Genomic DNA, 27055 nt, shown 5'->3' with positions numbered 1-27055 from the left:
TATTCCATATTCCAATCTCTAGTGTGATTAAGTCTTTTCTCTTCTCCCACTGAGTCAGTTAATAGAAATTAAACTGGAGATCATCTTGCAATGGGATCACACCGGCCACAAAGCCTGACACACATGTTGTTTTGACCCATGAATACTCAGTAGTTATTACTACATTATTATTATACAAAAAAATACAATATTTCTACTGAAACCCCCCCCAAAAAACGATTAATTCTTGTAACATTGCCTATGGCAGGATAAACAGAGCTAAAACAGAAGTCGATGAAGAGTCCAACTGTTTTCTGTCGATGTACATCAATGCTGAAGCTTACTGAAGGTTAAGTGTCTAGGGCTAAACTTGGCAGCACTGACAGTACTTCATCAACATGACTGATAGCCTTGCTAAAGTTGAACCCCACATTTGGGTTTTTACATAAGTCAAAAACATTTCCTAGTATCACTTCCTTAAATAGGTGTCTCGTTTAGAGATATAGCACCTGGTGTTCAGTAGCCTATAGTAAAACCCAATATGTACAGACTATTAATTGAACAGTACTGGGTGACAATAAAACTACATATTAAAGCCTTTAAGAAATATAACTGCACAAAATCAAAAATAAAAGAGCGCAAATATTATTTAAAAGTGCAAAAAGAGCAACTCTGTGCTTTACTTAGTACCGTCATGACGTCATGCCTTTACGTGCTTCGTCACAGGCGTGCGTCAGTCTAAATTGTAAACACTCCTGCTCCAGCTGCAGCTTCCTCACTGATAGTTTGTCGCGTTAGCTAACATGATGTGCCAGCGTTTTATATTTCACTCGTGAAAGGCTACCAGTCGTCGCTTCATAGGTTATTACTGTTAATAATCCGCTATCAGGTGGTGTTATAAATTCTTTTTTGGGGATTAACAAGACCGCGTCAAATTGCTGTCATAAAGCTAATCTTAGTCTTTAAGCTAGTTTCAGCTAGCTTACTCTGTTCCTTTGCAGAGGACAAGACACAGAATTATTTCGGCTGCTATATATTTTTAATGGTAAAAGCTTACCTTGCTGTGCGCTGAAATGGTGTTTTCGTTGGTGAGCCTTTGTGCCAGGGGGGTGGTGAGTGACCACAGCTCTTCGCCTTGCTGGTTAAGGTGGGTGCCCAGGGAGCTGTTCAGACCGCTGCTGGAGGCCGCCTTCACCAGCTACAGACCGCTGGCTGTGGGTGAGCTGGTGCAGAGATGGCCTGAACGCACCCTGCGTGTAGGAGGACGGAGGAAACAAGGGCAAACCGCGCCAAATCGACTCTGCATCCAGGCTTTATTACTTGCTGTTGTCAGAGGACTCTCGGACCAAAGGTGAGTATGTCATTATTGTGTCCAAAGTGTTTGGATCATGAACAAAGTAAAACTTAAAAAACAATAAATAAATAAAAAGTTATTATTTTTAAATGTACACTTATTTGACTTCTCTAAGACTTATGTACCCCATGTTTAGTTATCAATATTGCATGTAATAATAAGTAATATATCTGACCAATTCCTGTTTCTTAGATGTGCCCTGCAAATACTGGACCTCTGTGGGCTCCAAGGAGATGAAGGAGGGATGGGAGACCCAATGGGGGGCTGGTCTCTGACTGTAGCTCTCTGCACCATGGTTGTTCAGGCGAGAGCTGGAGCACAGAGGGCACTGAGGAGAGAAGGAGAGCGGGAGAGAAAAAGGTTCTCAGACCTGGAGAGAGAAAAGGATATAAAAAGAGAAAGGGGGCAGTGGAAGAGGGGAAAAGAACCCAATGGTGATGAGGTGAGCAACGACAGAGAGAGGGTGGAATTAATGGAAGATTTGGGTGAAGAGGAAATGATTAAGGGAGTCAGGAGGAGGATGGAGATAGAGAGGAAAAGAGACAGCACATTGGCAGGTTTAGCAGGCAGCAAAAAGGAAAATGAGGAAAGAGGAAGTGATGTGTTGGTGCATGTGAGAGCTGATCTCTTTGTCAATGCTCGATCTTGGGAGCGTGTTCGTGTGGCTCTCAGCACATCGGGACCTCTCAAGCTTCAGTGCAGGTACCTTCGTGTGGAGGAAATCTCTGTGTCAAGTATCAGGACTCTGCTAGACCTCCTGCCTCACCAGGGTCTCCTGGGCATTGATGTTCGCTACAGCAGCCTTGGGGTGGCTGGCTTTGCTGAGCTGCTGCCTTTGCTCTCCACCTTCCCTGCACTGAACTCCCTTCGGCTGCACTACTGTAACTTGGACTTTCGCCGAGACCACCCTGGACATGAGGAGGCACTGAGGGACATGTCACAAGGTTTGGCACAGTTACAGGAGCTGCGACGCCTCAGCCTCACTGCACTGCGCCTGCCAGGACAACTTCGGGTGCTGCTCAGGTTTGGCATGGATTCCTGTTTAACATGACCACTGCTCTGTAACTTAAGACTTCTCACATATTATCAAATTATATTTTTTCCTCTCAGAATGGTATCCGACAAGATTTAACAGATTCTCAGATTGCAAAGTAATTATTGTACAGTATTTTATATTTGTCCAACTTAGATTTATGAAATTGAAATGCAACATAATGATATTTAATGAAGTTGAAACGATTACTAAGTTTGTTATTAATAAATCTGACAAAAAATAATCAGCAACTGTTTTGATATGTGATTAATCAATTAATAAAACTCTTCCCCCATACTCTCTCCAACTAAACTACTATGTTGTACTACTTTGATTATGATTGAAGTAGTAAGTGTTTTGTCCTTCCCTCTTTTGTTACAGTTCACTGCCTCAACCTCTGGAGATCCTGGAGCTGCCATATTTGAGCCTGAGTCCAGCTGACCTTGCCTATCTGTCCTGCAGCCACCATGCTTCCACACTGCAGCAGCTTGATCTAAGTGAGAACCGTCTGGATGAAAACACCCTGCCGTCTATTCGCCGTTTCCTCTCCCAGGCTTCCGGCAGCCTGCAGCACCTCTCTTTAAGCGGCTGTGGCCTGACTGACAGCCTGCTGGGGCTCCTGCTGCCCTCCCTTGGAGGCTGCTGGGCCCTCAAGAGTTTGGCTTTGGCCCTGAACCCACTCTCCATGTCTGGCCTCACTGACCTGGTGAGGATGGCTGTGCGAATGCCGTCCCTCCGTCAGTTACTGTACCCCAACCCCCTTGAGGACTACCAGCCAGGCCTTCCTGACCTGCCCTCCAGCGCTCAGCTCTTAGACTGGCCTCTGGATGAAACCACAAACATCAACATGACCAGCAGCCAGCTCAACAGGGTGTTAATAGAAAGCGGACGCTCTGACCTCTTCCTGACCTGCGACCTGCTCAATTATGATAAAGATTTGGTGGACTAGAGCAAAAGTCAGGAGAAGAACACTGGTGCTTTTAAGTTCACTCACTAACATCCAAAAGCAATGTACCATCAAATTGTCATGCTAAATATGATGTAATGTTCTTTTATCTGTTTCTTATCTTTTTTTTTCTTTTCTTATCTTTTCTTTATGACCATGAGTGTTATGTGAAGGGTTTGATTATTCATTTATATTTTTTTTAAAGAGACAAATAACTGCAGGTAGCAAAACGGTAATGAAAAGAATACCAAACTCTTCAAAGGCCCAGTAATCACCAAACCAACAAGTTTGCTTTTGTTGGCAGCATGAATGTGATCATCAGATCAATCAGAAGAAAACACTAATTTTGAAAATGTAAATATTGGCCTTATGGCAGAGCTAGGGATGAGGCTTGTTCTCCCTGGGATGTAGGAATGTACAGTTTTAAAGATTTGTTCGACAAATGTACAGGTGGAGGTGAGGAACTATAACATGATTCAGTTAAAAGGTGCTATACTACGAACAAGTTCACTGGTTGGCTGCATTGTTGTGTATAAGTCGCTGCTGGTTTGGTACCAAAAATGAATTCTTACTCTATAATCAGGTAACCAGGATGCTTTTTGATACAAAGATTAACATCTGCCTGGTCCAGTTGTACAGCTTATGTGTCCCTGTGCCTTTACATCAGTCACTTTCTTTATATAAGGTGCAGATCCAAATATCTGATCAGCTCACCCACTACATGTGCATGCTGCAAATCAACAACCAATGCTGAAGTGGCCAACTTTATAGTATGTGTTTCGTAAGTGTTTGAATAACTTTCCTTAAATGGGAAATTAATGTATCTGCAATATATTTAGGTTTATTTGAATTTTTGTACCAATAACTTTTTTTCATTAAGTAATGTACTCTTACATTTGTCCTGTTTTATTCTACATATTTGTCATACAATCGTTCCTACAATATCTGTTTTCAAATCTTCAAGATTGTGCTTTTTGTATTCAGTCATGATTGTATATTCAAAAAGTATCAGCGTTATCAGGAAATGAATGAACCAAATCACCTTTGTACCACATGAATGCATTTACATACTGTAAGCTGCAGAATAAATCAGTCAAAGCAGTTCCAAGAGTCGTTTAATTATTGAAAATGATGAACATCTTTTCAAAATAATGTTTGTTACATGTCTCACCGGGTGTTAATGGTAATGTTACAGACTAAGAGGCATCATCTGTAGTAGTCTACGTACGACTGCTCAAGAATAAAGTAGCGGCGAGGTAAGATCTTATGCCAGTCCTCGTCTGAGTAGGTGTGGAAGGGGCTCAGGGTGACCCGAGATATTGGGAAAGAGATGAAAATGGGACAGTGCATCAGGAAAGGACGGTTTCGCAGGGGAGGTAGAATTATTCCTGTTTGATAAGAACACAGGCATAAAAATAAAAAAAACATTCATTTTTAAAAATCAAACAGTTACATTTTAAGCAGAAGACTGAAATGTTACCTGGCGGCTTGCGTATCCTGGACATGCTGTAAGTCTCTCCTAGACGAATGATTGGTTGAGAACTGCCACACAGACAGAGAAGTAAAAATATTTAGCAATCTACCATAATCAGACGAAACTAGCATATGTGCATGACCTCCACATACCAGTCATTTAGTGGCACAAGTACAGTGTTTTTGTGACCAGGTGCAACACATCGAGCCTTTCTGTGCTCCTCTTTTTGGACGAAACAGAAATAATTCAGCACATCCATCACGCTGGAGGATGGCAGATTCCGCTTTTCCACACTCCTGAGGCACTGATACCTGTTGTGATCCTGGTGGCATGGGAAGAGAGAGGGAAAGCAGTTAATCACTTACAGTAGCGAGCCAAAACCAGCCATGTCAGTCAACAAGACTGTGACAAGCTCGCATGTACTCCTATTTAGAGGAGTTAAGGTCAAAGTAAAGGACATTAGAAGCAAGCGGAGAGCTGATTCACAGAGGGGGAGCCTCTCGGTTTTCAAACACCTGTTCTGCCCTTTTGTCACACTTAAAAATACTCCAATGGTGTTAATGATTAGGAAAAACGTATATTTTTTTCTTTATGTAAAACAAAATATAAGTAAGGGAAATTAAGAGTTGAATAAAACATGTTTGTGTTACTTTGTATTTGGAGATCCATAAGTCCAGCCAACCATCTGCTCTGTCGTGGAGGCTCTTCCAGATGTCAGATTTGTCCTGCAGCTCCGAGCCCCAGCTCTCCAACTCTGGCCACAGCCACTGCTCAGCCTCATCTACACCTAATGTAATCAGCATTGGCAGCACTGTTTTCCTATTGACAGAACAAGAGGCCTATAAAAACTTTCAGTCATTTGAAAAAGTTTAGATGACATTTGACACACTGAACTGAAAAGGAAAAATGGTAAGTAAGTAAAGTTTGTTATTTTGGACTCACCGGAGGAGCAGTTTTTTAAAGGCCAGAAGAGTGAGAAGCTTTTTCACGAGGTCGTAACTGGCAGATTTCAGACGCAGCAACAGATTCAACATTTCAACAAGCACCGACCGCTCCAAAGGTGACTGAAAAACACGTATAAAAATTGGTCACAACCTCACGGCGCATTTCTTAAAATGCAGTGACAATCTCGATACTGGGCATACAGTACCATTTGTGGTCTCACAAATTTAGGCACTGAGTTAATGAGGCCTTGGTAAAGCTTGTCTGTATTCTGTAAGAGTCCCTGGCTGTGCAGGGCCTTCAGTGAAGCGAGGATCTTCATTTTGGACGGAATGCTGCAGGTGTTTAGATAGACCAGCAGTTGCAAGGAGAAGTCCTCTGGAGACAGGGTGCTTGGGATACTCTGCACACAAACACACACTCATCAAGACCAAAACCTGGACCAACTTACATTGTGCATCGCAGAGATCTTTGTAATAGGCTACCTTTTTATCGGGGATCAAGTCTCTAAACCAGCATGCGTCCTCAAACTGTTTGAGGAATGACGGCAACTCAGGGGTGGGTGGACGCGGTGTTGGGGTCTTTGGACGAGGACGAGGAGGAGGAGGAGGAGGAGGTGGAGCATGAAATTTGGGTTTGGGTTTCTCTATTGGAGGAATGATCTCTGGAGGCTACGGGGACAAGTAACAAACAAATGAGAGCTGCTGTTCTTATGCCATGTGTTCTTGTGTCCTGCGTAATATGCTCTTACCTCTTCATCCTTCTTCACAATGATCGGTTTCTTGGGTTTCTTGGGTTTCTCGGGTTTCTTGGGTTTCTCGGGTTTCTTGGGTACGACTCTCTCAACAGACCGTGGCTTGACTTCCATCACGGTCTTTGGTTTAGAGGTTGCTGCTGGAGCCTTTTTCTCCTGCAGTTGCACACATTTATTTCTGGACAATACAAGACTGCACATGATAGTAAACAAGGAAAACCAAATAAAGTCTATTAAAACTGTAAATTCTACTGCAAATCTCTAACTCCCTCAGTCAATTTAAAACATAAATCCAGGGTGAACAAGAGCAAGGATTTGCTCATCATGCTAACCGTCTTTTTCTCCACAATCACAGGGATGATCAATTTAGTTTCAGGGCGGACGTCCTCTTTTAAGGGAGGAGGGTTACAGGGCTTGTTGTATTTTGGTTCAGGAAGAAATGAAAATGTATCTGAGTCGGAGGTGTCCTCCAAATCAATCTGAAAATACAAGCATAACACTATCAATGATGATATAGCAGTTCTTTGTACCGAATGAAATGCGCAAAACATTCAAATAAAACATTATTTCTGAAAGCTGCGTCTTATAATAAAAAAAAGTGTCTTATAATATCTTTAAGCTGATACACATAGAACTAGCTTCAGACTGTTGCTTCTTATTAAAGGGAAGCTGAAAGGTGATTGTTTATGATTTTTCTTTTTGCCAAGTCAGTATATTCTAGAAAATTTGGAAAAGAAGCAGGAAAAATAAGTGGGAGAAGTAGAAACCTTAATATTGTGGGGTAGGCCATATATTATTTTCATGTAGCGGTCAAAAGCCTCTTTCCTGGTTTGCACTGTACTGGGAGGTTTTTCTTTTTTGCACTTCACTGTGCCTTGTAGGAGTGCAGAAAGGTCCTTGTTTAAGGTCAGTAATGTCTCATACCCCTGGAACAAGACAGATGGAAAAAATATCTGACACCTATTTTTCAGCCTTCTTTTGACATTCACTGTCTCAAATTCTACCATTCCAGACTCACCCTCTGTCTCCACATGTCTTCGGCCAGTAATTGATTGGTGGCAACTGCCTTTGATCCCTCTTCCACGTTTTCGGCAGTGTGATCAGTCCTGTTGGCACCGATATTGTTCGTAGCTTATTAGGTCATTATTTTGGATTCTATTCTTTTTATTATATAATATGAATACATCTTACTTTCTTTTGATGCACTTTTCTTTGTCCTCATTGATAGGCTTATCAGGAAGACGCTCAGCACAATAAGTATAAAAGAGCTGTGAAAGAAAAATGGGAATAAAGAAATGTTTTGCAGCTTTGGTTAAAAAAATATCCCAATCATTCACACATCCCTCAGCCACACTGGTGTGCGAGCTGACTAGTTACCATTTGTTGGTATTTGTCTGGCATGAATTTTGCACAGTTCATTCTGTACAGGTCTCCTCTGATGCCCAGGAACAGATCCCCTCCAGACCCGCTGTAAGCCAGACACTCAGGCACCGTGTTGAGCTGGAGTGTCCTGGTGGGGTGACAGATACATAAAGACATACATTACTGCATTACTGTATGCTTTTCTCATCTGACATGCAAAGGATTAGTGAAATGTAACGAATTCTAACCTGATGAGGTGATTCTCCTCATTCCAGATATGCACTGTCCCATCTAAACTGCTGGAAACAAACACCTCCAGATCAGGACACACGCACAGACCTGCAAGAAAACTGAACAAACATCCAGTCACTCACACACATACAGACATTCACAAACAATTAACAAACAAACAAATAATCCATTTATTATGGACACATGTTTTCTCTGTGACCTGTGAAGTGGTCTAAATGTCCTTCTCTGGGTGGCTGACTGGTCTGGCTCTGGTTGAGCAGGTTAAAGTGCATCAGACTGTAGGTGCCACTGTTGGGCTCTTGAAAGGTTAGAGCCAGCCGAGGCCCCAGTGCTGCCATGTAGACTTGAGTTTGGCCACAGTACAGCCTCAGCTGTTGGCTGACACACTCCTGGGCGTAGGGGTTCACCCTCCACACCACCACTGACAAGTCCTCACCTAAAGGATTGGGGTAAAGTGGTTAAATCATCACTGACAAGCATAAAAAGGCAATGAAGGTACACTGGAAAATACCTGTGGAGAGAAGACAGCCATCCTCAGGATACACTTGTAGTGCAGTGACCTTTTGGCCACTGTGTGCTGACGTCCTGTACAAGACCTTCCCATAATCCAGTGTTAAAACAGTCACACAACCTCCATTATGGCCAAGTATGATCAAAAACCTGTCTCAAACACAGAAGTACGATCACATATATGTTGCTATTTGACACGATAGATTATTTGCTTTGAAATGAAAATGCTCACCTATTTTTGGCATCATTAAGAGTTGCCTTGTTCCTGTAACTGCACCCCCTTCTCTCCTGTAAACTCCTCCACTCCTCTAAAGCTGTCTGGGTTTCAGCAACATAACTGTAGAGTACAAGGCAGCAGGGCAGGCCAGGGATGGGCAGATTCTGGGCATCATTCCCTGTCACATGGCCCTGCTGCTGCCAGGGCCCCTGGCCTCTCCCTTTCCACTCCTTCATCAAAGTGATTGGATTAGTGAGCGTGTTGGCTTGGATCACTGTACCTGCCTCAGTTAGGGCCAACAGAATCTCTTTGTGCAGGCAGTAGTCAGCACACAAAATCCTCCGCTTTGCCTTGAAAGAAGTCAACACTGCTCCTGTTTCTGCAGCCACCAGAGTGACATCACTGTCCCCGCTGACACAGAGCACTCTTTTAGGGTAAGGAGCAGGGAAAGGTGAGACTAGGATTTGTCTCAGTGATGCTCCTTCATCCTCTTTGAGTTTACAGTGGAGGTTGTACAGGTTTCTTCGGGTCCAGAGGTGCACTCCTTGGTGAGAGAAGGAAAAGAACGCATCTCCCTTTCTAGTGCCTCCCACGCACAAAAGAGGGGTTTTCGGTTCTGTGTGGACACACTCAATCACATCACCCTCTTCCACATTCCAGCAACGGATTGTACAATCTACAGAGGCTGATAACAGCATGTGTAGTTCAGAGCAGTAGAACAGTGAATTCACCACATCTGGAAACAGAAATAAACAGAACAGATATGATTCAACAAGTAGTTCAATCATTAATAGAGAGGGCATGGAAATATGGAGTTCTTCAGTCATAGATTTACCATTATGTCCTACAAAAGCCACACGCAGCTCCCAGTCTGGATCCCACACTCTAATGGACTCTTTGGATGCAATGATCAAACAGTCCAGTTGAGAGCAGTACACCATTGCAGTGATATCGCTGTAAAACGTGACTTGTTAATGTTAAAGCGCCAAAATATATATTCATATTCAATTCAAATTCAGTCTAAAAGGTGTCACCCTCCACCATTTCATTAGGTACACCTTTGAAAATGTATTGCATTTTAATATGTCTGCTCAGAAAAGTGTAAATTCAATTATATGTTCATTACTGAAGTCTCAGTTAAAGATGGTGTACTGGATTATATTATATTTTTGTCTTCCCTATTTACAGACTTGTAAGTGTCAAAATTACTATGATCATTATAGCCATCATAATTGTAGAAAACTGTTGTATTGGACTCCATTAGACGGTACAGGTGTACTTAATAAAGTAGCTAGTGAGTGTATAGAACATGCAGCCATACACACCATGAGCAGAGATCGCTCTTGTGCTCCAAAACCTTTCCAACGTCCAAGTCAACCACTGTCACAATCCGCCCACACACAACGAAGGCCTTGTGGGGCCTGTCAGATCGTGGGGGTGCCAATGCCATGTGACTGAATGTACTGTTCTGCAGCCCCTCCTGTATCTTCACCTTACACCTCATGAGCCTCACCGACCACACACACACATTCCCCACACCTGCAGTCACCAACTCTGTGGAGTGCTCTGCAGGCTGACACACACGTATGTCCAGGGCATCACGAGCAGCGTCAAGGGGCCGTAACTCATGGTCAAGAAGCGTGAAGATGGGACCTGGGCCCCAACCTATCAGACAGCCAGAGATCTTTGTCGCTGTGAGGCCCATGAAAAAGTGGTTTACTGAGGAACTCTGCTTGTGGCCATCAGCTGCATAAAGACAGACTGTGTTGTCTGAATGCAAGCTAATGAATGCTGCAGCAGCCTCAGAATACATCATGAAACGCACAGGACTGTCACAGGAGAAATGCTGTATGCAATGAAGACCGTGAGTGAACTCATGCTTGTTGCTCTCGGAGTGTATCACCTAGAGAGACAAAGCAAGGGCATATAAAGCGTGTGTAAGGCATCTAATAGGGCACATAACAGGTCAGCAACCTATCACTCAAAGACACAGCCTACCTTGCCAGTATCTTCCTTCACATTCTGCTTGAAGAAATTCTGCTTTCCAAGTGTTGTTGTTGTGCTCCCGTCTCCTCGGGCCACCATCTCCACCAGTTTCTACACAGGACTCTGCTACATCCAATGACCTTCTGCTTTTAACAGTAAAAATCTCTTCGGTGGTGAGTATGTGACATTTACTTGTAAAGAAAAAAAAATCCAATCAATTTTATGTGAATGTATGATGGTGTTTCAGTGGGTTTTTTTTCTTGTCTGCTTTAAAACTTTCTTTAAAAGTATTAAAACAAATCACAAATGATCTCAGCTGATTTATAATTTACTGCTTTTTCACTGTTGTTTGACGTTTTAGACCAAGCAGCATCGATTAATCTAGAAAGTAATCTGACGACTAATCAATAATGAAAATAATTCTTAGCTGCAGCCCAACATGGTTTCATGTCAGACAAACAAAAGAGCAAACGAAAATGAGTCATTAGGCTATTTATCTACATATTCTCACTTTGTTTTAGGTCCTCTATAAAGCTGAAGATCTACAGGGTTAGTTATCAACCTAAAGGGTGGATAAATTATGTTAAAGTTTGCGTTTACCTTCCACGAACCTGTAGTTATGTATTCCGGATGAAGAAGTGGCCTTTAATCTATAATATGTGATGTTACTTTTGATGTAAAAATTGAGCTAGCAACTAGCAACTGAACTAGCATAAGTCTGCTAAAAGTTACTTTGTTTTTTCAGTTTTTTTAAGAGCTCAGTCCTCGTTGCTAGGTAACGAGTTGCCCGGCTACATCAATGGCTGCATGTCGCACAACCAGCAAAATAGTCTCTCAGGAAAAGAGCTATATACTTCATTCTATTTTTTTTATTTTCTGTTAAAGAAATAGAAAAGTGTCCCTGTAATTAAAGGCTGTAGCTGTTGTTAACTTTTAAGAGGAAATAGACAATGCATTTCCTTTAATTATAATTTACAAAAAATATAACTGAATAGTTGTAAATAAATTCAATTTAAATTTTGAAATAATTAAAAGTTCTTTTTTTTTTCTGGGGCAGGAAGGACTAATGTAAAAGTCTTGGCTATAGCCCTGGCTAAACATATTGTACTTAAGCTTGGGTTAGGCAGGTGGTTTAAAAAATACTTGATAATAAACAATGTGTTATGAACTTTAACTACATAAAAATTAAACCATGCCATAGCATTAAATGACACTACTAAAGATTTACATAGTTTACTGTACAAAAGTTAAAGTCATTACCACCATACAAATATTTCATCAGTCAAAGAGTATAAATATTTACATCAACAAAATTTTACATTATATGTTTTCTTATAACATTTTATGGAGGATATTAAATGAACCGTGGCCCCTATATAGGATCTTTGGTATTCAGCCACATTCCTCTTATTGCTATGTTAATGTGAAAATTTTAGCCATGTGTCATCAGTTTCAGAAGAAAAACCTAACACATATCAAATTTAATTATGACATATACTATACAAATAGACAGAAAACAGATCTATAAATTGATCTTTGCTCTTCAGGAGTTTAAAAATGCAGCAAATCATCAGTCTAAATGCAGTCATTTCAGACTAAATGCAGCCATTTCAGATGCAGCAATTCAGAAGCCTTCAGTCATCATACTCTCCAACTTCTCCTCTTCTGCAGGAACGGGCACGGTAAAATTTCTTGTGAAATAGTGCATTTCTATTTTTCCTGACTCATGCACCAGGGCTATTCCTGAATATGTGTTTTGTTGTCCTGAGTCTCCAAACACGGCCATGGCTGTCACTCTGAAAACAGGAAACACACCTGATATTGACACATAATATGACAAATATAAAATTACTCGTACAGTCATCAGTCATGTCTGTCTGGTATTACCTATCCGCAGACATCCTCTCAGTGACCACAGGCTCTGTGTCATTTTTCATCAGGTCCCATATGTGGAGGTTAGAGACTGCATCAAGAACACAGAAGACTGTCGGCCTGGTTTGGGTCCACTGCAGTGAGACCACCGCTTCACCTGCTGTACTGTTCTTCCACTCTGCCACAGGCTGTTCATGGCTGACTGCATGCAGCCTGATGCTGCCATCCGTACAACCCACCTGGAAAAAGGGCAGAGGAAAAGAAGGCACATACATATTTTCAAGGCTACAGTATGAATCCGGGCTTTAGAGGCAGATTATATTACCTTTGGACAGAGCCATGCTAGACGTTTCCCCCTGTTCCCAGTTTTTATGCTAAGCTGAGGTAGCTTCTGGCTGTAGCTTTATATTTAGTGAACAGACAAAATATAAATCTTCCCATCTAACTCTTTACAAGAAAGAAGTGTATTTCCCAAAATACTGAACTATTCCTTTAAGTTCAAGAACTGCACTCTCACCAAGAACAAGTTTTGTCTGAAGGGAGAAAAGTGGATTGAGCTGACATCAACAGGTCGAACTCCAGCCCCCTGAAACCTGTAAAACTTTGGAGGAGCCTTCAAACCATGACTCGTTCCATGACTGACCAGACCCTAGGACAGAAATGACATTGGTATACTGTCACAATATTAAACAGACGATCATTTTCTGAATATTTTGGGAGGGTTTACTTGAAAATACATTATTCAATGGCAATCAAGACTATGCTCACCATATTGGTGCCAATAAAGAAATGATTGGAGTCAGTTGGAAGAAACTTTAAATGAAGAGTCTGTAATGGCCCGGTCTTCACTGCATCTCGTGGTGACACCCTGAGAGGCAGACAGAGCAAGAGAGGGGGAAATGACAAAACCAGAGGTCAAAGGTTACAACATTGTGCAACACTAGAATACGACACTGCATCACATTCACTCTGCACATACAGTGTGAAGTGAATGGGAAAGTGGTCTCAGACTTCTGGACCCGACTGTATAGCACTGCAGATACAGTATGTCGCCATGAAATGTTGAGGTGAAGAAACAACAGCCCAGAGTACATAACAAACAAGATCGTATGACTACGACAGAGCAGCTGTGTTCCACTGGGCAAAGACATTGTGGAGTATTTTGAGCCCAGTGGCTGGCAGTGACAGATGCATCACAAGCTATTTATCAATCTCACCTCTCAGCAGTGCGTAGGGAAGAGCTGTGAAGCAACTTTATTTTGCCCCCAGGCCTGAGCCCTGTAAGAGTGAAAGAGAAAGGTTGAGGCTAGTACCACATGTGTGAGAAAGATGAGTATGTCCATGGAAAAAGAAGATACATGTTTTAAAACATGAGTGTGTTACCTAGATCTGTTGGAGAGCCTGCCTCGTTGGCTTTTGGGAGTTCCACTACCACCTACAGGGCACAGACAGAAAATCATGCAAGTCCATCATGGAATATCTTTGTTGTTTATGGCGAGCTATTTGTATCACTAATCACAAACATGCAAAATTAGCCTTCACCTGTTCCTTTTTGCAACTCTTTCATATGCAGACAAATATTGGTGTATTACTTTGATACTACGGTTGAACGATATGCAAAGAAAAAATCATATACATATACATATTTTGGCAGATATTACAATTGTGATATCAGTATTTTTTGCTGGGGCTTGTACCAAACAAGCATGCTCCCTTACATCTGGAGAACATGATTTGTAGGCCATGGGGCATCTCTGTAAGGCCACAATTCTTAATTTATGGTATGTTGTGATACATCTTACCTTTATCAAAAAAATTAAAAAATTACTTGCAATGGACATCTGAGATAAAAACATCAGAGTGATGTCACACTGAATCTACAAATGTGTGTATCACATCTGCGTTTTCAGTTATGACCCAGAGAAGGAGGGCAGATTTTGACACAAATCAGTGGGTCAAACTACAATTAACTAATTAACTTTCGTTTCTGTATGCATCTGCCCCTTTCACCTCAGGCAGTATCTTTGGTTCACCCGTCTCACCCCAGGGCCCACCCGTAAAACTCTTCTGCCAGTTTGAAAATCTTTGGTGTAGAGAAAAATGTGTAGCATCCACTTTGTTGGCCAACCTACCCAGAAATTTAAAACCCCGCTTTCATCCAGAGAAGCCAACTGGAATGACAATCCTGATGACTCTGGATTATGAAACAGAGTAACACTTAATGAAACATAAAGCCAACTGAGAGTGGCTAAAACATATGTCACATTTATAAAATGATATGCAAGATCTTAAATCAATGTGTTAACCATTGCTATACCATTCCATACCTTCCTCAGATGCCAACAGGGGGACATCTGGCCTCAGCCCCCCCGCTACAGTGGAGGGGACAACTTCTACAGACGTCACAGATGAGAAATGGCCTGAGCCGCCCATTACTGCATCTGCGTTGACAAGGTGACAAAAGAGAGCATATCAGCACACACTGAATCATCACTGCTGTTACATAAGAAAACAGACTCTGAACCTTAAGTGTGAGAAAGGGCAGACACAATCCTGAATGCCAATGCACAGTAAATAAGGATCTTTGCTATATATTGCCTGCTGACATTCCTTTTCTTGGGACTGCAGTGCGAAGAGCAAAACACACAACAACAAAGATGACTGAGTGAAAGATCAAGGGGTTTTATATTCTCAAAATAAAGGCAGACGAGAAAACACGTGCTTGGTGTAAGGTTGCGGATGTCGATATGACCAATGACGTGGTATATTTTCAGGGAAATCAACACCTTCATTGTATAAGGGCAAATATTTGAGTATACTGGAACAGACAGGAAGACAGACATCGATGGTATTATATATTATACCGGTGGAGAAGGTAGGCTGTCTGAAGGTCCACTCATCCTCCCCTATCTTCAGGCGGTAGTGATTACCAGCATGCTCCCTCAGGTCCCACAGCAGCACAGAGCCAACTGATGTGCCTGCAAACACCAATATGGCCTTTCCAGGGCTGAAACAGCAACACTGCACCTGTGACAGAGAAGGGGTTACTACCATTGGTTTCGGTGCATATTGTCTTTTAAGACTGGCCTTTTTGGGATAATTATATCATGAAATATGGAGGATTACACAGCAATTTTGATTGTAACAGTTATTTTTGGCTGGCAAGCAGAGCAATAAGGCCTGCTGAATAATGTTTAGTGTGACTGTGGTGAAATTGTCAACTTTCCAATAACTGAATTAAAAACTTAATGGAACCTTTTTTTGTGCCTCAACAAAATGTAGATTATTTATTTATAATACAATACACAAGTATTTATTTCCTCATTACCAGTAAGGTAATGAGGAAATAAAAAAATGTCTATTATTGTCAAGTGATTTTATTTATTAGCTTTATTACATTTAACTTTGCTACAACCGAAAAAGGAACAAGAAAACGTCACCTCAGATTCGTAGACAAGGATCTTCTGAGGTCTGGATGGCTCCCAGATGTTCCAGATGCAGATGATGGTGAAGCTGTCAAGACGCACAGCGCTGGGCTTAGTTGTAGGCGTGTGGACTGACATCATGGTGTGTCTCTGGACCTGAGAGAAGTGCACCAGGCTGATGTGGCGACCTGCGATTGACAACAGGAAGGAGCACTAGGTACGATTAACAAGTAACAACTAATAAAATACAGTACTGATGAGAATATAGTGGTTTGGGACTTCTCTGGTTTTAGCGTGTACCATAAAGAAAAGGCAACTTAGTGTTGAGCTGTAAACTTCCATCGCTGAAAGACAGTGTGTCTGTTTGAGTCCTCAACTTCTGCCGGGATTTTCTCTCCGCTTGAACCTCTTCCAACAGGACAACCATGACCTTGATTCAGTCATTACACAAAACAGGAGTCAGTAAAGTGTAGCAGACACACATAATAAATCTTAATACAGGGAGTAAAGAACTGTAGCATTGTTGTGTATGTGTAAAAAGAAAACCTGTGAGGCTGAGTGCAGGAATGCTGTGAGACGCTGGGAATCAAAGTTCATCTCATTCATGTTTTTTTCTCGCGCTTCCTGAGAGAGGTTTGGATCTGTAAAAGCGTGGTAAACAACTTTATTGAACTCTAGATGTAAACTCTGAGTGCATCAGAGGATTGTCTTGGTGTTTCCTCACCTCCACAGGCTCCATTGTGCTCTGGAGGATGCTGCGTCCACTTCTCACACACTTCTATCTCGTCTGTTTGAATGTCTCGATCTGCATTATCCTCATTACACTGAACATAAGCCTGTCAGGGAAAATGTTCTAACATATTATTTAGACATAGGCTAATCCTAATGGAATATTGGTTACAGGTATCTGTGTAAAGAAACACAAACAACAGAATAAATCCAAACCTGTTTGGTATTTGCAGTTCCAAAGGTTCTAATATACATGTCATATTCATTGACGGGAGGCAGATCCAAAAGGGAGAATGTCATTGAGAAATCCAGATCAATTAAGCGAAGGAGCTCTGTGCTGCGTTTCCTGTAAACAGAAGAGATTGAAGGTACAATTGAATGTATGCTATGCTATGGGCTTGGTAAAAGTGTCCCAAGTCAGAAAAAGGGTTTACAATACTGATTCCTCCAGAGGTATCCAGCCACATTACAATGATCCATTTTCCATTTAACAGTAAAGTTAACTTACTTTTGTTTTGTGGCAACTTTCTTGCTCACGTCGCGCTGTTTTGCTGCAACAAAGTCAATAAACCTCCCACGTGAAGAGGCTCGACTCTGGTTCTTCTCAGATCCTATAAAGAGAGCAGCAAGAAAATATCATAACCCTTATAATTTTGCACAAAATTCCTCAGGGTTGAGCAAGTGTCTTCCAATCAGACACGACACAAAATATGGATAGACTTTAACATGGGATAATAACAAGTCCAAGAGTTAAAAGATGTCTCTCAGGAAAAACAAGAACAAGAACAAAGTAGAATCGTACCTCTGGACCGTTTAGGCGTGTCTTCCTCTCCTCTGCTCATACTTTGTCTGGACTGAGTTGTTCCAACTCTCTCATTCTCCTCATTCATTGCTCTCTGAATGGCTTCTATCTCCTTTCTCTTTTGTGTCATAGGTTCCTCTCTTTCTTCTCCCACTTGTGGAAACTCCGGCTCCTTCTCATCATCACCTTCATTTTCACTCTGATCCAGCTCCTCAAAATCTTCCTCATAGTCCTTTGAATAGAGAAACAACATGCATCTCCCCTTTCAAACTTCACATCTTATAAGAATGAAAATGGATGCACTTGTGAAAGCTCTGAATACTCACCAGTTTCTTAAAATGTAAATCGATTACAGCATGCAAAAGTAACACAGAAATAAGTAAATAAATGTAAAAGTAAACAAAAATTTAAACATAAGAAAGCTGAAAAACAACAGAATTTGTTTCTACAGAATGTAGCCTATTTCATAATTAGAATGCTGTGTTTTTTACCTCAAAATCATCCTCATATTCCTGGTCAACTAAATCTTCATTGTTGACAACCTGGAGATGTGATAAAAAATTTTTTTTTAAAATGAAGTAGGAGATACTTTAAATACTTTCAGTAAAGCATGCAGAAACTCCTTCGGATGATGTTGCACTCATGAAGCGGAAGCTGAAAGTAAGAAGAAAAAGACTGCGCACAATACAGTAAGAAGTACAGACAGTAGGTGACTCTCAGCCCAAACAGAGGGACACATTCCCCAGTGACAACAACCAGAAAAAAAGAGAAATCTTTTTATATTTAAGCTCTTGACTTTATATAAGATGCTGCGGTGTGGGCCAAGCAAAGCATAGCTGGGAGATCGAGCTCCATTGTAACTGGCATAATATTATATTGTCTATGGCTTGCCAGTAACCTATGAAAAAAAGAAAACCACACCACCAAGCTAAAAAATAGTCCCCAGAATTGCAAGAGCAGACTCTTTTCCTTGAAGGTTGCAAGCAGGGTAACCAAACTGAGCATCTTACTAGCTCTTCTGTGTCTCCTACATCTTTCACACTAGTTGTCCAGTGCTCAGACACGATCTCAACTTCCTGGATTGCAAAAGCAACATGTGGGAGGAGAAAATCATAAAAATCCATCACAGAATCCATAGTGTTAGATCAGTGTTATGAAGGCTATACAGGCATTTTGTGGGTCTACTAACCTCTGTTTCTACTGCATTAGTCTCATGTCTATGACTTTTGTCAGAGGCTGATTTCTTGGGGCTGATTCTTTCTGCATGATTTGTTACTAGGTCTTTATCTTCTCTGTGCCTTCTCTCTTTGTGTTTTTTCTCTGGATCTTCTTCCTCTCTGTGCTTTCTCTCTTTGTGTTTTTTCTGTGGGTCATCTTCTTCTCCTCTGTGCCTTCTCTCTTTGTGTTTTTTCTCTGGATCTTCTTCCTCTCTGTGCCTTCTCTCTCTGTGTTTGTCCCATTCGGTTCGCTCTCTGTCACCACGATGATGCCTTTCCTTTTCACCTGACCTCTTCAAGTCTTGATGCTCCCTGGATTCACCGTCACGCTTCAGGTTTTCATCCTAGGGAGCAGGAAAGTCCACACAAGAAGGACAATGTAACCAAAGGATTTTGACACAAGTATGCTAACCTGTGAAGAACACAAATGTATCCCAAAAAGAGCAAAAATATTCAATCATTTATTTATCTTTCCTTAAAATGCAAAATAGCGACAGACAATTAATTTAACACAGATGCTTACATGATATCCTCTCTCTTTGTGTCTCCTTTCTCTCTCCTCTTTATGTCTTCTGTGTTCTTCTCTATTCTCTAAAGACAGACAGATGAAGACAGAAACATTGACCTCATACTGACATCCTTAATTTGTAAAAATGGTGAGCTATATGAACACACTGCTGTATCATTACCTCTTTCCTCTTTCCGTTCTGAATGCTTCCTGTCTCCATGTCTTTCCCGTCTGTCTTTGTCATTCCTCTTTTCTTCATAATCATCTTTGTGTCGCTCTCTCTCCCGATGCCGGTCTCTTTGTTCTCTATCATACTTTTCTATCTGATCTCTTCCTCCTTCTCCACTTTCTTCATGTCTCTTTCTCTCCCTCTCAATCTTGTGCTCTCTATGCTGTTCCTCTCTCCTTCTTTCCTTGTCTCTCTCTTCCCTCCTCTTGTCCCTGTCCTCCTCATTGTGTCTCTCTCTATCCTTTGCCCTGTCTCTCTCTTTATCTCTGTGTCTTTCCTTCTCTCTTTCCCTATCATGTTTTTCCTCTCTATTCCGCCTACTGTAACTGTTCTCTCTATAATCATAACTGTGCCTTTTTCCATCTACCAGTGTGTCCCGTTCCTTCCTCTTCTCTGTGTCTCTGTCCCTCTCATCTCTTCGGTCCCTTTCTTTATCACCTCTCCTGTCCCGTGAGGCCTCTTTACTTCGCTCAGCATATCTGTCTTTTCTGTCTTCATCTCTTCTTTCTCTCGTACCCTCCCTTTCCCTGTGCTTGTCTCTGTCTCGTCTGGACTCCTTCTCCGGGTCTCTGCGGCGTCTCTCTACGGATTCCCCACCTCGGTGCTTTCTCTCCTTGTCATCTCTCCTCCTGACATAGTCATCACCATGTCCTTCTTCCTAAAAGATAGAAAGTAAAACAAGTGTTATCATTTGGATGTACATTTGTCATTTATTCTCTTGACTATCTTCTTAATTCTGAAATCCCCTCTCCAGTGCTTTTTAACTCTGAAAAACTTACCCTGATATGTCTTCTCAGGTCAGCTGGTCTCCATGTATCTTCCTTGGTTATTTTCTAAATGAATACATTATCTTGTATTCACCAGATGCACATTTCAACGTAGTTCAACGACAAAAATATAGCATATAACATCAAACCCTAGAGAAACAGTAAGATAACGTTCATTTCCTAGCATAACGTTTGATAACTAGTTACCAGAGCGGATATGACACTTTCTACTGTAAACATTCCCCGACTTCAGCCTGCATAGGGTAAGAACAACGATAAAGCACTTACCTTGTCGCTATGCATGTTCACATCTGTTTTTTTCCTGGAAGTTTTCAATCACCGAAAATCAGCTCATATTTTCGTAGTGACGCCGCCATGATGTTAAAGCTATAGTGCGCATGCGCAGTTACTCGAAACCAAGGAGATCGCGTCACTTCGGCTTGACAACAGGCTTGTTAGTCAGCAGCAGAGCAGTCGCTGGAATCAACAGCCGATTGCCATGGCAACCCGTTAAAACCTTATTAGTTTTAATAAAACCTTTTGAGAAATCTGTTATTTTATCGACTTTAACAATTGGTGCTCATAACTCATTTGCTACTAGTTGTGTTGCTTTTGATGTTTGCCATGAATACAACTCATATTTGGAACGATTACTCCGTGCTCGTCATTTTCATTTCAACGGCTCTAGTATTTTGAAAGAACTCTAGCAAGGTACGCAGTTATGTAATTATTTGTTTGAAATCCAGCCAGTTACGCGTGTTGCTTTTCTCATGTATAGTTTAAGAGTAGACATTTCAAATGTAATTTGACGTTACCCAAGCATTACTTCGATTGATTATTACAAGCTTGTTTACAGCTAATGAGCACGAGATGGCGGTATTTTTTCCTTTAAGCTAGGTTAGCTGGGAGCGCACAGTGCAGGTTGCATGTGCGTTCTTAGAAATGACCATTCGTGTCCTCACTGTGGACTGGACTGGCTCAGCAGACTCATTTAATCAAGGGAATGCAGTTCTTAGCTTTTAGTCCAAACGTAAACCAAAGTTGTCAATGCTAGCGATTCCTTCGATTGCAATGGGCTGGTGTGCAGGTGAGCCAACGTGAGAACAGGCTCCCCAAAAGGAACCGCCTCGGTCCGTTCGCACATGGGAACCGAGTCACCCGACCTTATCCGCATTTTAACAGTTTAAAAACGGACTCTTGGACACAGAAGCATGTCAAGAGACAGCATGACAGCTGTACGAGGAGCCCATTCACACAATGCAAGCCCCGCTTCACCTAAGGAGAATGGACATACTGCGCCGAGCCCCGTTCAGCCTAACGCCAACTTTCACCATCCCTCAGCGGGGAACATACCCGATGACACTCCGGTGTCCTCGACCAGCGAACTGACCCAGACCTGGGTTCACTTCGCTAAAACGTTTGTTCTAATTTTCCCCATATACGCTTTGGGTTATTTTGAGTTCAGCTTCAGCTGGCTGTTGATTGGACTGGTTATCTTTTTCTGGTGGAGGAGGAACACAGGAGGGAAGCACAGCCGACTAAACCGTGCTCTGGCTTTCTTTGAGCAGGAGGAGAGAAGTGTCAAACAGGGTCTTACGACCTCCGATTTACCACCATGGGTAAGTCTCCTTGTGAAACGCAGTAGACAAAAAAATGTCTACTGGATCTGAGCCGAGATTTTTCTCTGTTAAGTGTGTGTGAGGTGTATTTGTGAACAATATTTTTGAGTTTCCAGGAAAAAACTATCAGCTGTTAAGTGCAGGAGGAGCAGAGTTGAACTGTAAAGCTGTGATGGAGCAGCTGTTCCCCCCAGCAGTGACATTAGACTGAGCCCCAGTCTAAATACAGCAGGGTACAATGGTAAACCAGACACCATGCTGGAAAGGAAACATGCCCACGGGGTCCCTGTTATTTTGGGATCCAGACTGCTATCTCTCTCGTAGTGAACTCACTCAATTACTGCAACACTTTATCTTGGCAAAAATGTTAGATAACATAGTGGTTCTTGACTTTCCCTTGTCAGGGTTAATAGTTTAGTGGTTAGGATTTTGTTGGGAATGTCCTGAGACCTCCTCATGAACCCTCAGCAACCCCACTATGTAAATTAGTGAAAAAACTTAGGTTGGTAAGTGGTACCTGAAGACAAAATACAACTCAGATAATAACATAGTAATAGATATAGATAAGTTCAACAAAATATATAGTTTCTTGGAGACAACTTGTTATTTTTGTCACATAGCCAGATGTGTGACTTTTCTCAGAACTGGTGTCTTTAAAAAAGGTTTGAAAGACAGGAGGGAGTGGTATTAGCATCAAGGGGAAATATTTCAAAGTAAAGGGGTTGGCCTCTAAATGAATGCTTCTAGTCCCCTTAATAGAGGTTGTACAATGTTTATACTGTAGTTATTTATATTCCATATTCATTGATCCATCCTCAGACTACCTGCTGACTCCTGCACTAGTAAACTCTGCTGGAAGTCCAATAGACAGTGATGAACTGACTGAAGAAGCCATATTTCGTTTTTTTAGTGCACTATGTATCTTTTGGGGTAGGAATTAGAGTGAAATGGAGAGATTTATTCTCACTAAAACCTTCTTATATAGTCTCATTTAACTGAGTGCTATCCAAGCATAAAATCCAGCTCAACTGAATTGCAAATTCAAGTGGGCCTCGAGTTTCAGCTGCTTAATTTATCAAACTATAAATACAAGACTTTCTATATCAGACTCGTCCGAGAGTCACGGCCCAACCGATCTGTGATATTTAGTGCATTCTCATGTTTTGAGAACAGCTAAAAGCTTATTCTGCTGACACATGGCTGAGGATGCATTGAGGCTGTTAAATGGGGGTGGTGGAGCTAGATGGGGTAGTGCAAAAGTATCCCACTCAAGGGAAAGAGGTGTTATTGAGTGACCTCAGCACACCCCTGCTTTAAGTGTGAGGTCTGTAATAGAAACATCATGTCAAGCACTACATATAGCTCTGGTCATACTTGGTGCCTGTGCATGGTCATCACAGGAAATTACTTCACACCATCCAGGGTTTCACAATGAATGACACGCATGTTTCAGACTGTCAAGCTGAGCACATATCAGTGCATCAATACTGCGCTGTCATCAGGGGTGGAGATTTTCACCATTTATAGCTCCTAAATCTTGGTGAATACCAGTTTCACCTCACTAGGCAGAAATTGAGTCTTGATGGAGATGGCATTGTTTTCACAAATCCTTTTTTAGTGCCTTGCCCCGATTCCCACGCTTCCATGTGCACTCCTCTCTGTTCGAGTTTATATCATTAGCTGTTTTCTCCCAGGGTGAGTCATTAGCTGCCCTGTGTAACAGCTACTTACACTTAAGGTAATATTCTGGATTTAAGTTTAATGTCACAAGAATAAACATGAAAAAATAAATTGCACAATGCCTCACAGACATGCTTAAATTAATAAGTTTCTGACACTGTATATGGGTGAACTGTTGCATTCATTTTCCAGTCAGTGGACCACATTTATTATTTCAGTTGGTGAATGAAACAGATTAAGCAAACACACAGCAAACTATCAACCAGGTAAAGAAGGTATTTTGTCTTCTTTAATAAGTGATATGCGATCAAAAGAATAGAAAAGAATTATAAACTGACAAAGAATAAGGGAGAAAGTGCAACAATTCCATCACCAGTCTTACAATTTTATCATAAATGAAATGCACAATAAAGTTACAGGAATCATATCTGTCACAATTCATTTGTGCAGAGAATTTTTCAATGTGTCGTCAAGAGAAGAGGCCAAAAGGCAGCTTTATAAACTGAGCTTTATTTCACTTTTCTGAAAGGTGTTTTATTTGGAAGAATCCGGTTGTCTGCATTATTGTAGACCTTTGGATGAACCTCAGTCAATGTGACTTATGAGATGTAAACACAAGTTTGGGAGGTAAACATTTATGTGTGAAAAACAGGTACTGTTTATGTGACTTGAAACAAATACGGCCTCTGCTTTGTTTAGATATGTGATTTTTGGGACTTTTTCAGGAAACTCCTTAGCTCTTTAATCTCTTGTGTTTAGTTACGTTTGTTTCCAGGTCCTGATTACTTTCCAAGGCTCAGTGTGCTGATAATAGGCAGTTTGTACTCAAGCAGACTGTTAATTTTACTTTCAGGACATAAACCTGAATGACTTTCCAGTTTTACACCAACACAACAACGATGGCTGGATCTGAATAATTAAGATGCTTTGCTCCCACTTTCTGCTACACAGCTTAGTTTTCTGAGCCAGCACTAACATATGTCCTGTTGAGTGAATCATCCATTGCTTCACCTACATTTTCTGAGTAAGGTCACTGTGTCAGGTGTAATAATGAAACCTTACCAGTGTCTTGTGTAGAGGATTATATTACTTTCACCTCATAACAAAACTGTGGGCCTGACTCTGTTATATGAACTAGAACTTTCTGTTCCCTGTCCTCTTGCTCTTGTCACTGCTTTATCCAGACTTTGACATTAATGCTGGATAAGGACTTTTGCTGCTGCTTGTAGCTGTCACACTACACGTTATATCTGACCAGCACTCCAGCGGTTTGCATCACTTCTTAATTAGGAAATAAACGCTTTAAATTTGGTGTGATGGAGAGGCAGAGGTGTTTATTAGCTAATTATTAAGGTGGTTGCACACCTTTGTGCACGTCATTGATTTTATTCCAGGCATTTCGTTTAGCTCCTGTTAAATCAATGCCAGATGTACTGTGGTCGTTAAGATTAGTCAAAGTGCAACTCAGTCTCACAGCACAAATGTAGTGAGGAAATACGTCTGGAAATAGGACACGAGTTGAGATCTAGTTCAGGATGCAAGTAAGATTAAATTTGGCCACTTAGTCTTAACTCTCTTTCTAAAATTACAGTATATCCAACAGTATTGGTCTAATAACATGAATGCTCACACTCATGATGTGAGGAGAGACACTATATTCTATAGTTTGTATTGATGTGTATTGATGAGTTATTTTATACCAGCTGACACTAAAAAGATGACGATAAAAGAAAGGTCATACAATCAATGCATTCTTTATGTAGAAATGAAAACTGGAAAAATCCAATGACCTTTGTTTGAACACTGCTTTGAAACTTCCTTTTCATGTTCCTTTCCTTCATCTTCTTTCTTTTTTGTCAATAACTCCATTTAAAAAAGCTCTTGCAACGAATGTTCTCAAATTTGATCTGTGCTCAATAGAAACAGACTCTGTCCTCTCGTCTTTGAATTATTTCTGTTATGATTGTGTAATTGTCGTGTTGTACTGCTTCAGCAATGTAAAGTGCCAGGTTTGTTTAGATATTCTGAATGGCCAATACAAATGTGACATCTTCAAACTGGATTTTTCTGAGTAACAGTTTTGAAATTCCTTCAAAAGTAAAATTTGAAATTTGAGTTAGGGAAAAAGACCAACTTTGCATTTGAAATTAGCACCTAATTAAAGAGTAATTTGAAACAGTTGGAAATCGAAGAGAAGAGGGTTTGCACATTTGGTCCATTGCAAACATTTAATAACTTAACCCCCTTTGGATTATATCAGCGCAATTCTGCAATTTAACATCTGGAATTTAGTGCCTTTCTCTGCAGTGGTAAATGTCTAAATTGAAAATTTAAAAAGAAGAATTTCACATATAAAAAATAAAGTTCAATGTATTAAAATGGACATTTCAATTTTACTCATAACACGGACATTTTGAATATATAATTTAAAATCAGATTACCAGCGAAACAAATCTCAGCACATAGATTATATGTGGAACCTTGCCATTAAAGATATTGCATAATCAGGCTTATTGAAACCAACATAGAGATTATCTGCTCTGTTTTCCCCATTGTAGGTGCACTTCCCAGATGTAGAGCGGGTGGAGTGGATAAACAAGGTAAAGAATTGAGCAGCTGTCTCTTAAATTTGTTTGCTTGAGTGAAGCTCTCCTTTTGCTTTTTGCGAATAGGAGGAAATGGGATGTCTGCCTCTCTTCTGCTTTCTCCTCTTCCCACTGGGGATGTGACTGTTGCCACTCTGTACACTGCAGCACATTTGACTTAACATGCAGCCCTGGTTCTGCAGCACTGTGAAATGCATTAACCCTTTCGAATCCCCATAGCAACAAGCTGGATGTAAATATTAAAGCCCTCATGAGTGTTACATTAACATGATTTAGATGCATGCTTCAAAATTTCATTTGCTGCTGTCCCTGCTTGATGTGTGTGAGTCTGACAAGATTATGCTTATAGAGAACTACATTTTGAATAATTTAAAGTAACTATCATTCACAGAGAGAGAGATGTACCTGTATGTGCCTATAGCACATACAGGTACACGCCCATGATGCAAAAGGGCACCACTCTTTTCTTTTTTTTCTTTTAAGCTCAGTTCTCTCCCTGTATCCTCTTAGACGGTGAAGCAGATGTGGCCCTACATCTGCCAGTTTGTGGAGAAATTATTCCACGAGACAATCGAGCCGGCAGTGAAGGAGTCCAACGCCCACCTCAGCACCTTCTGTTTCAGCAAAATCGACATAGGAGACAAAGTGAGCATCTCTCTGAGTGTTCCCGCATGGTGTTCACAGGCACTCACATGGCTCATGTGATGTTCTCAGTGGCAAAACAGACCGCGAGCAGCAGGTGCCGTTGGGACAGCTGGCGAGGGTGTGTGGGAGCTTGAACGTGAACATACA

The 27055-nt window shown here is 41.2% G+C and overlaps 4 protein-coding genes across 8 annotated transcripts in view; 2 read left to right on the top strand and 2 right to left on the bottom strand.

Annotated features, from left to right (window-relative positions):
- The first annotated feature begins 739 nt into the window (after nucleotides 1–739).
- Nucleotides 740–4414, top strand: si:ch73-174h16.4 (leucine-rich repeat-containing protein 14). Its single transcript, XM_056364391.1, has 3 exons — nucleotides 740–1330; nucleotides 1526–2356; nucleotides 2748–4414. Exons 1-3 carry the CDS (start codon nucleotides 1053–1055, stop codon nucleotides 3313–3315), a joined length of 1677 nt encoding a protein of 558 aa, XP_056220366.1. The 5' UTR covers nucleotides 740–1052; the 3' UTR covers nucleotides 3316–4414.
- Nucleotides 4411–10944, bottom strand: wdr97 (WD repeat domain 97). Its single transcript, XM_056364386.1, has 20 exons — nucleotides 10822–10944; nucleotides 10149–10726; nucleotides 9659–9777; nucleotides 8839–9559; nucleotides 8608–8756; nucleotides 8296–8532; nucleotides 8093–8183; nucleotides 7860–7992; nucleotides 7674–7750; nucleotides 7501–7588; nucleotides 7250–7408; nucleotides 6815–6961; nucleotides 6480–6638; nucleotides 6214–6399; nucleotides 5937–6131; nucleotides 5729–5850; nucleotides 5437–5605; nucleotides 4939–5108; nucleotides 4793–4854; nucleotides 4411–4700 (listed from the first exon to the last, which is right to left on the bottom strand). Exons 1-20 carry the CDS (start codon nucleotides 10906–10908, stop codon nucleotides 4519–4521), a joined length of 3831 nt encoding a protein of 1276 aa, XP_056220361.1. The 5' UTR covers nucleotides 10909–10944; the 3' UTR covers nucleotides 4411–4518.
- A 1082-nt stretch (nucleotides 10945–12026) lies between these two features.
- Nucleotides 12027–20743, bottom strand: dync2i1 (dynein 2 intermediate chain 1). Of its 3 annotated transcripts, XM_056364388.1 has the most exons (23): nucleotides 20647–20743; nucleotides 20371–20424; nucleotides 19544–20249; nucleotides 19378–19445; nucleotides 18827–19198; nucleotides 18648–18713; nucleotides 18129–18179; nucleotides 17638–17869; nucleotides 17344–17446; nucleotides 17052–17181; nucleotides 16831–16942; nucleotides 16653–16747; nucleotides 16407–16536; nucleotides 16122–16294; nucleotides 15546–15708; nucleotides 15009–15122; nucleotides 14814–14875; nucleotides 14065–14116; nucleotides 13899–13959; nucleotides 13450–13549; nucleotides 13199–13330; nucleotides 12697–12920; nucleotides 12027–12605 (listed from the first exon to the last, which is right to left on the bottom strand). In XM_056364388.1, the coding sequence occupies exons 1-23, from the start codon at nucleotides 20659–20661 to the stop codon at nucleotides 12434–12436; spliced, it is 3387 nt and encodes a 1128-aa protein (XP_056220363.1). In that variant the 5' UTR covers nucleotides 20662–20743; the 3' UTR covers nucleotides 12027–12433. The 3 variants fall into 3 exon arrangements, with proteins under 3 accessions (XP_056220363.1, XP_056220365.1, XP_056220364.1); XM_056364390.1 differs by lacking the exon at nucleotides 18648–18713; XM_056364389.1 differs by lacking the exon at nucleotides 20371–20424.
- A 332-nt stretch (nucleotides 20744–21075) lies between these two features.
- The window catches only part of esyt2b (extended synaptotagmin-like protein 2b), a 30444-nt gene continuing 24464 nt past the window's right edge, over nucleotides 21076–27055 (top strand). For 2 of the 3 annotated variants that reach the window (XM_056364836.1, XM_056364835.1), the window contains exons 1-3: nucleotides 21076–21977; nucleotides 26216–26257; nucleotides 26774–26908. In XM_056364836.1, coding sequence (XP_056220811.1) covers nucleotides 21570–21977; nucleotides 26216–26257; nucleotides 26774–26908 — 585 coding nt within the window. In that variant the 5' untranslated portion in view covers nucleotides 21076–21569. The remainder of the gene's footprint in view (nucleotides 21978–26215; nucleotides 26258–26773; nucleotides 26909–27055) is intronic. The other variant, XM_056364838.1, reaches the window with a different exon arrangement.

Source organism: Seriola aureovittata, chromosome 20 (genome assembly GCF_021018895.1).
Source record: "Seriola aureovittata isolate HTS-2021-v1 ecotype China chromosome 20, ASM2101889v1, whole genome shotgun sequence".
Classification (NCBI taxonomy): Eukaryota; Metazoa; Chordata; class Actinopteri; order Carangiformes; family Carangidae; genus Seriola; species Seriola aureovittata.
Note: the sequence above shows the minus strand (reverse complement) of the source record. Positions and strands in the feature narration are given on the sequence as shown.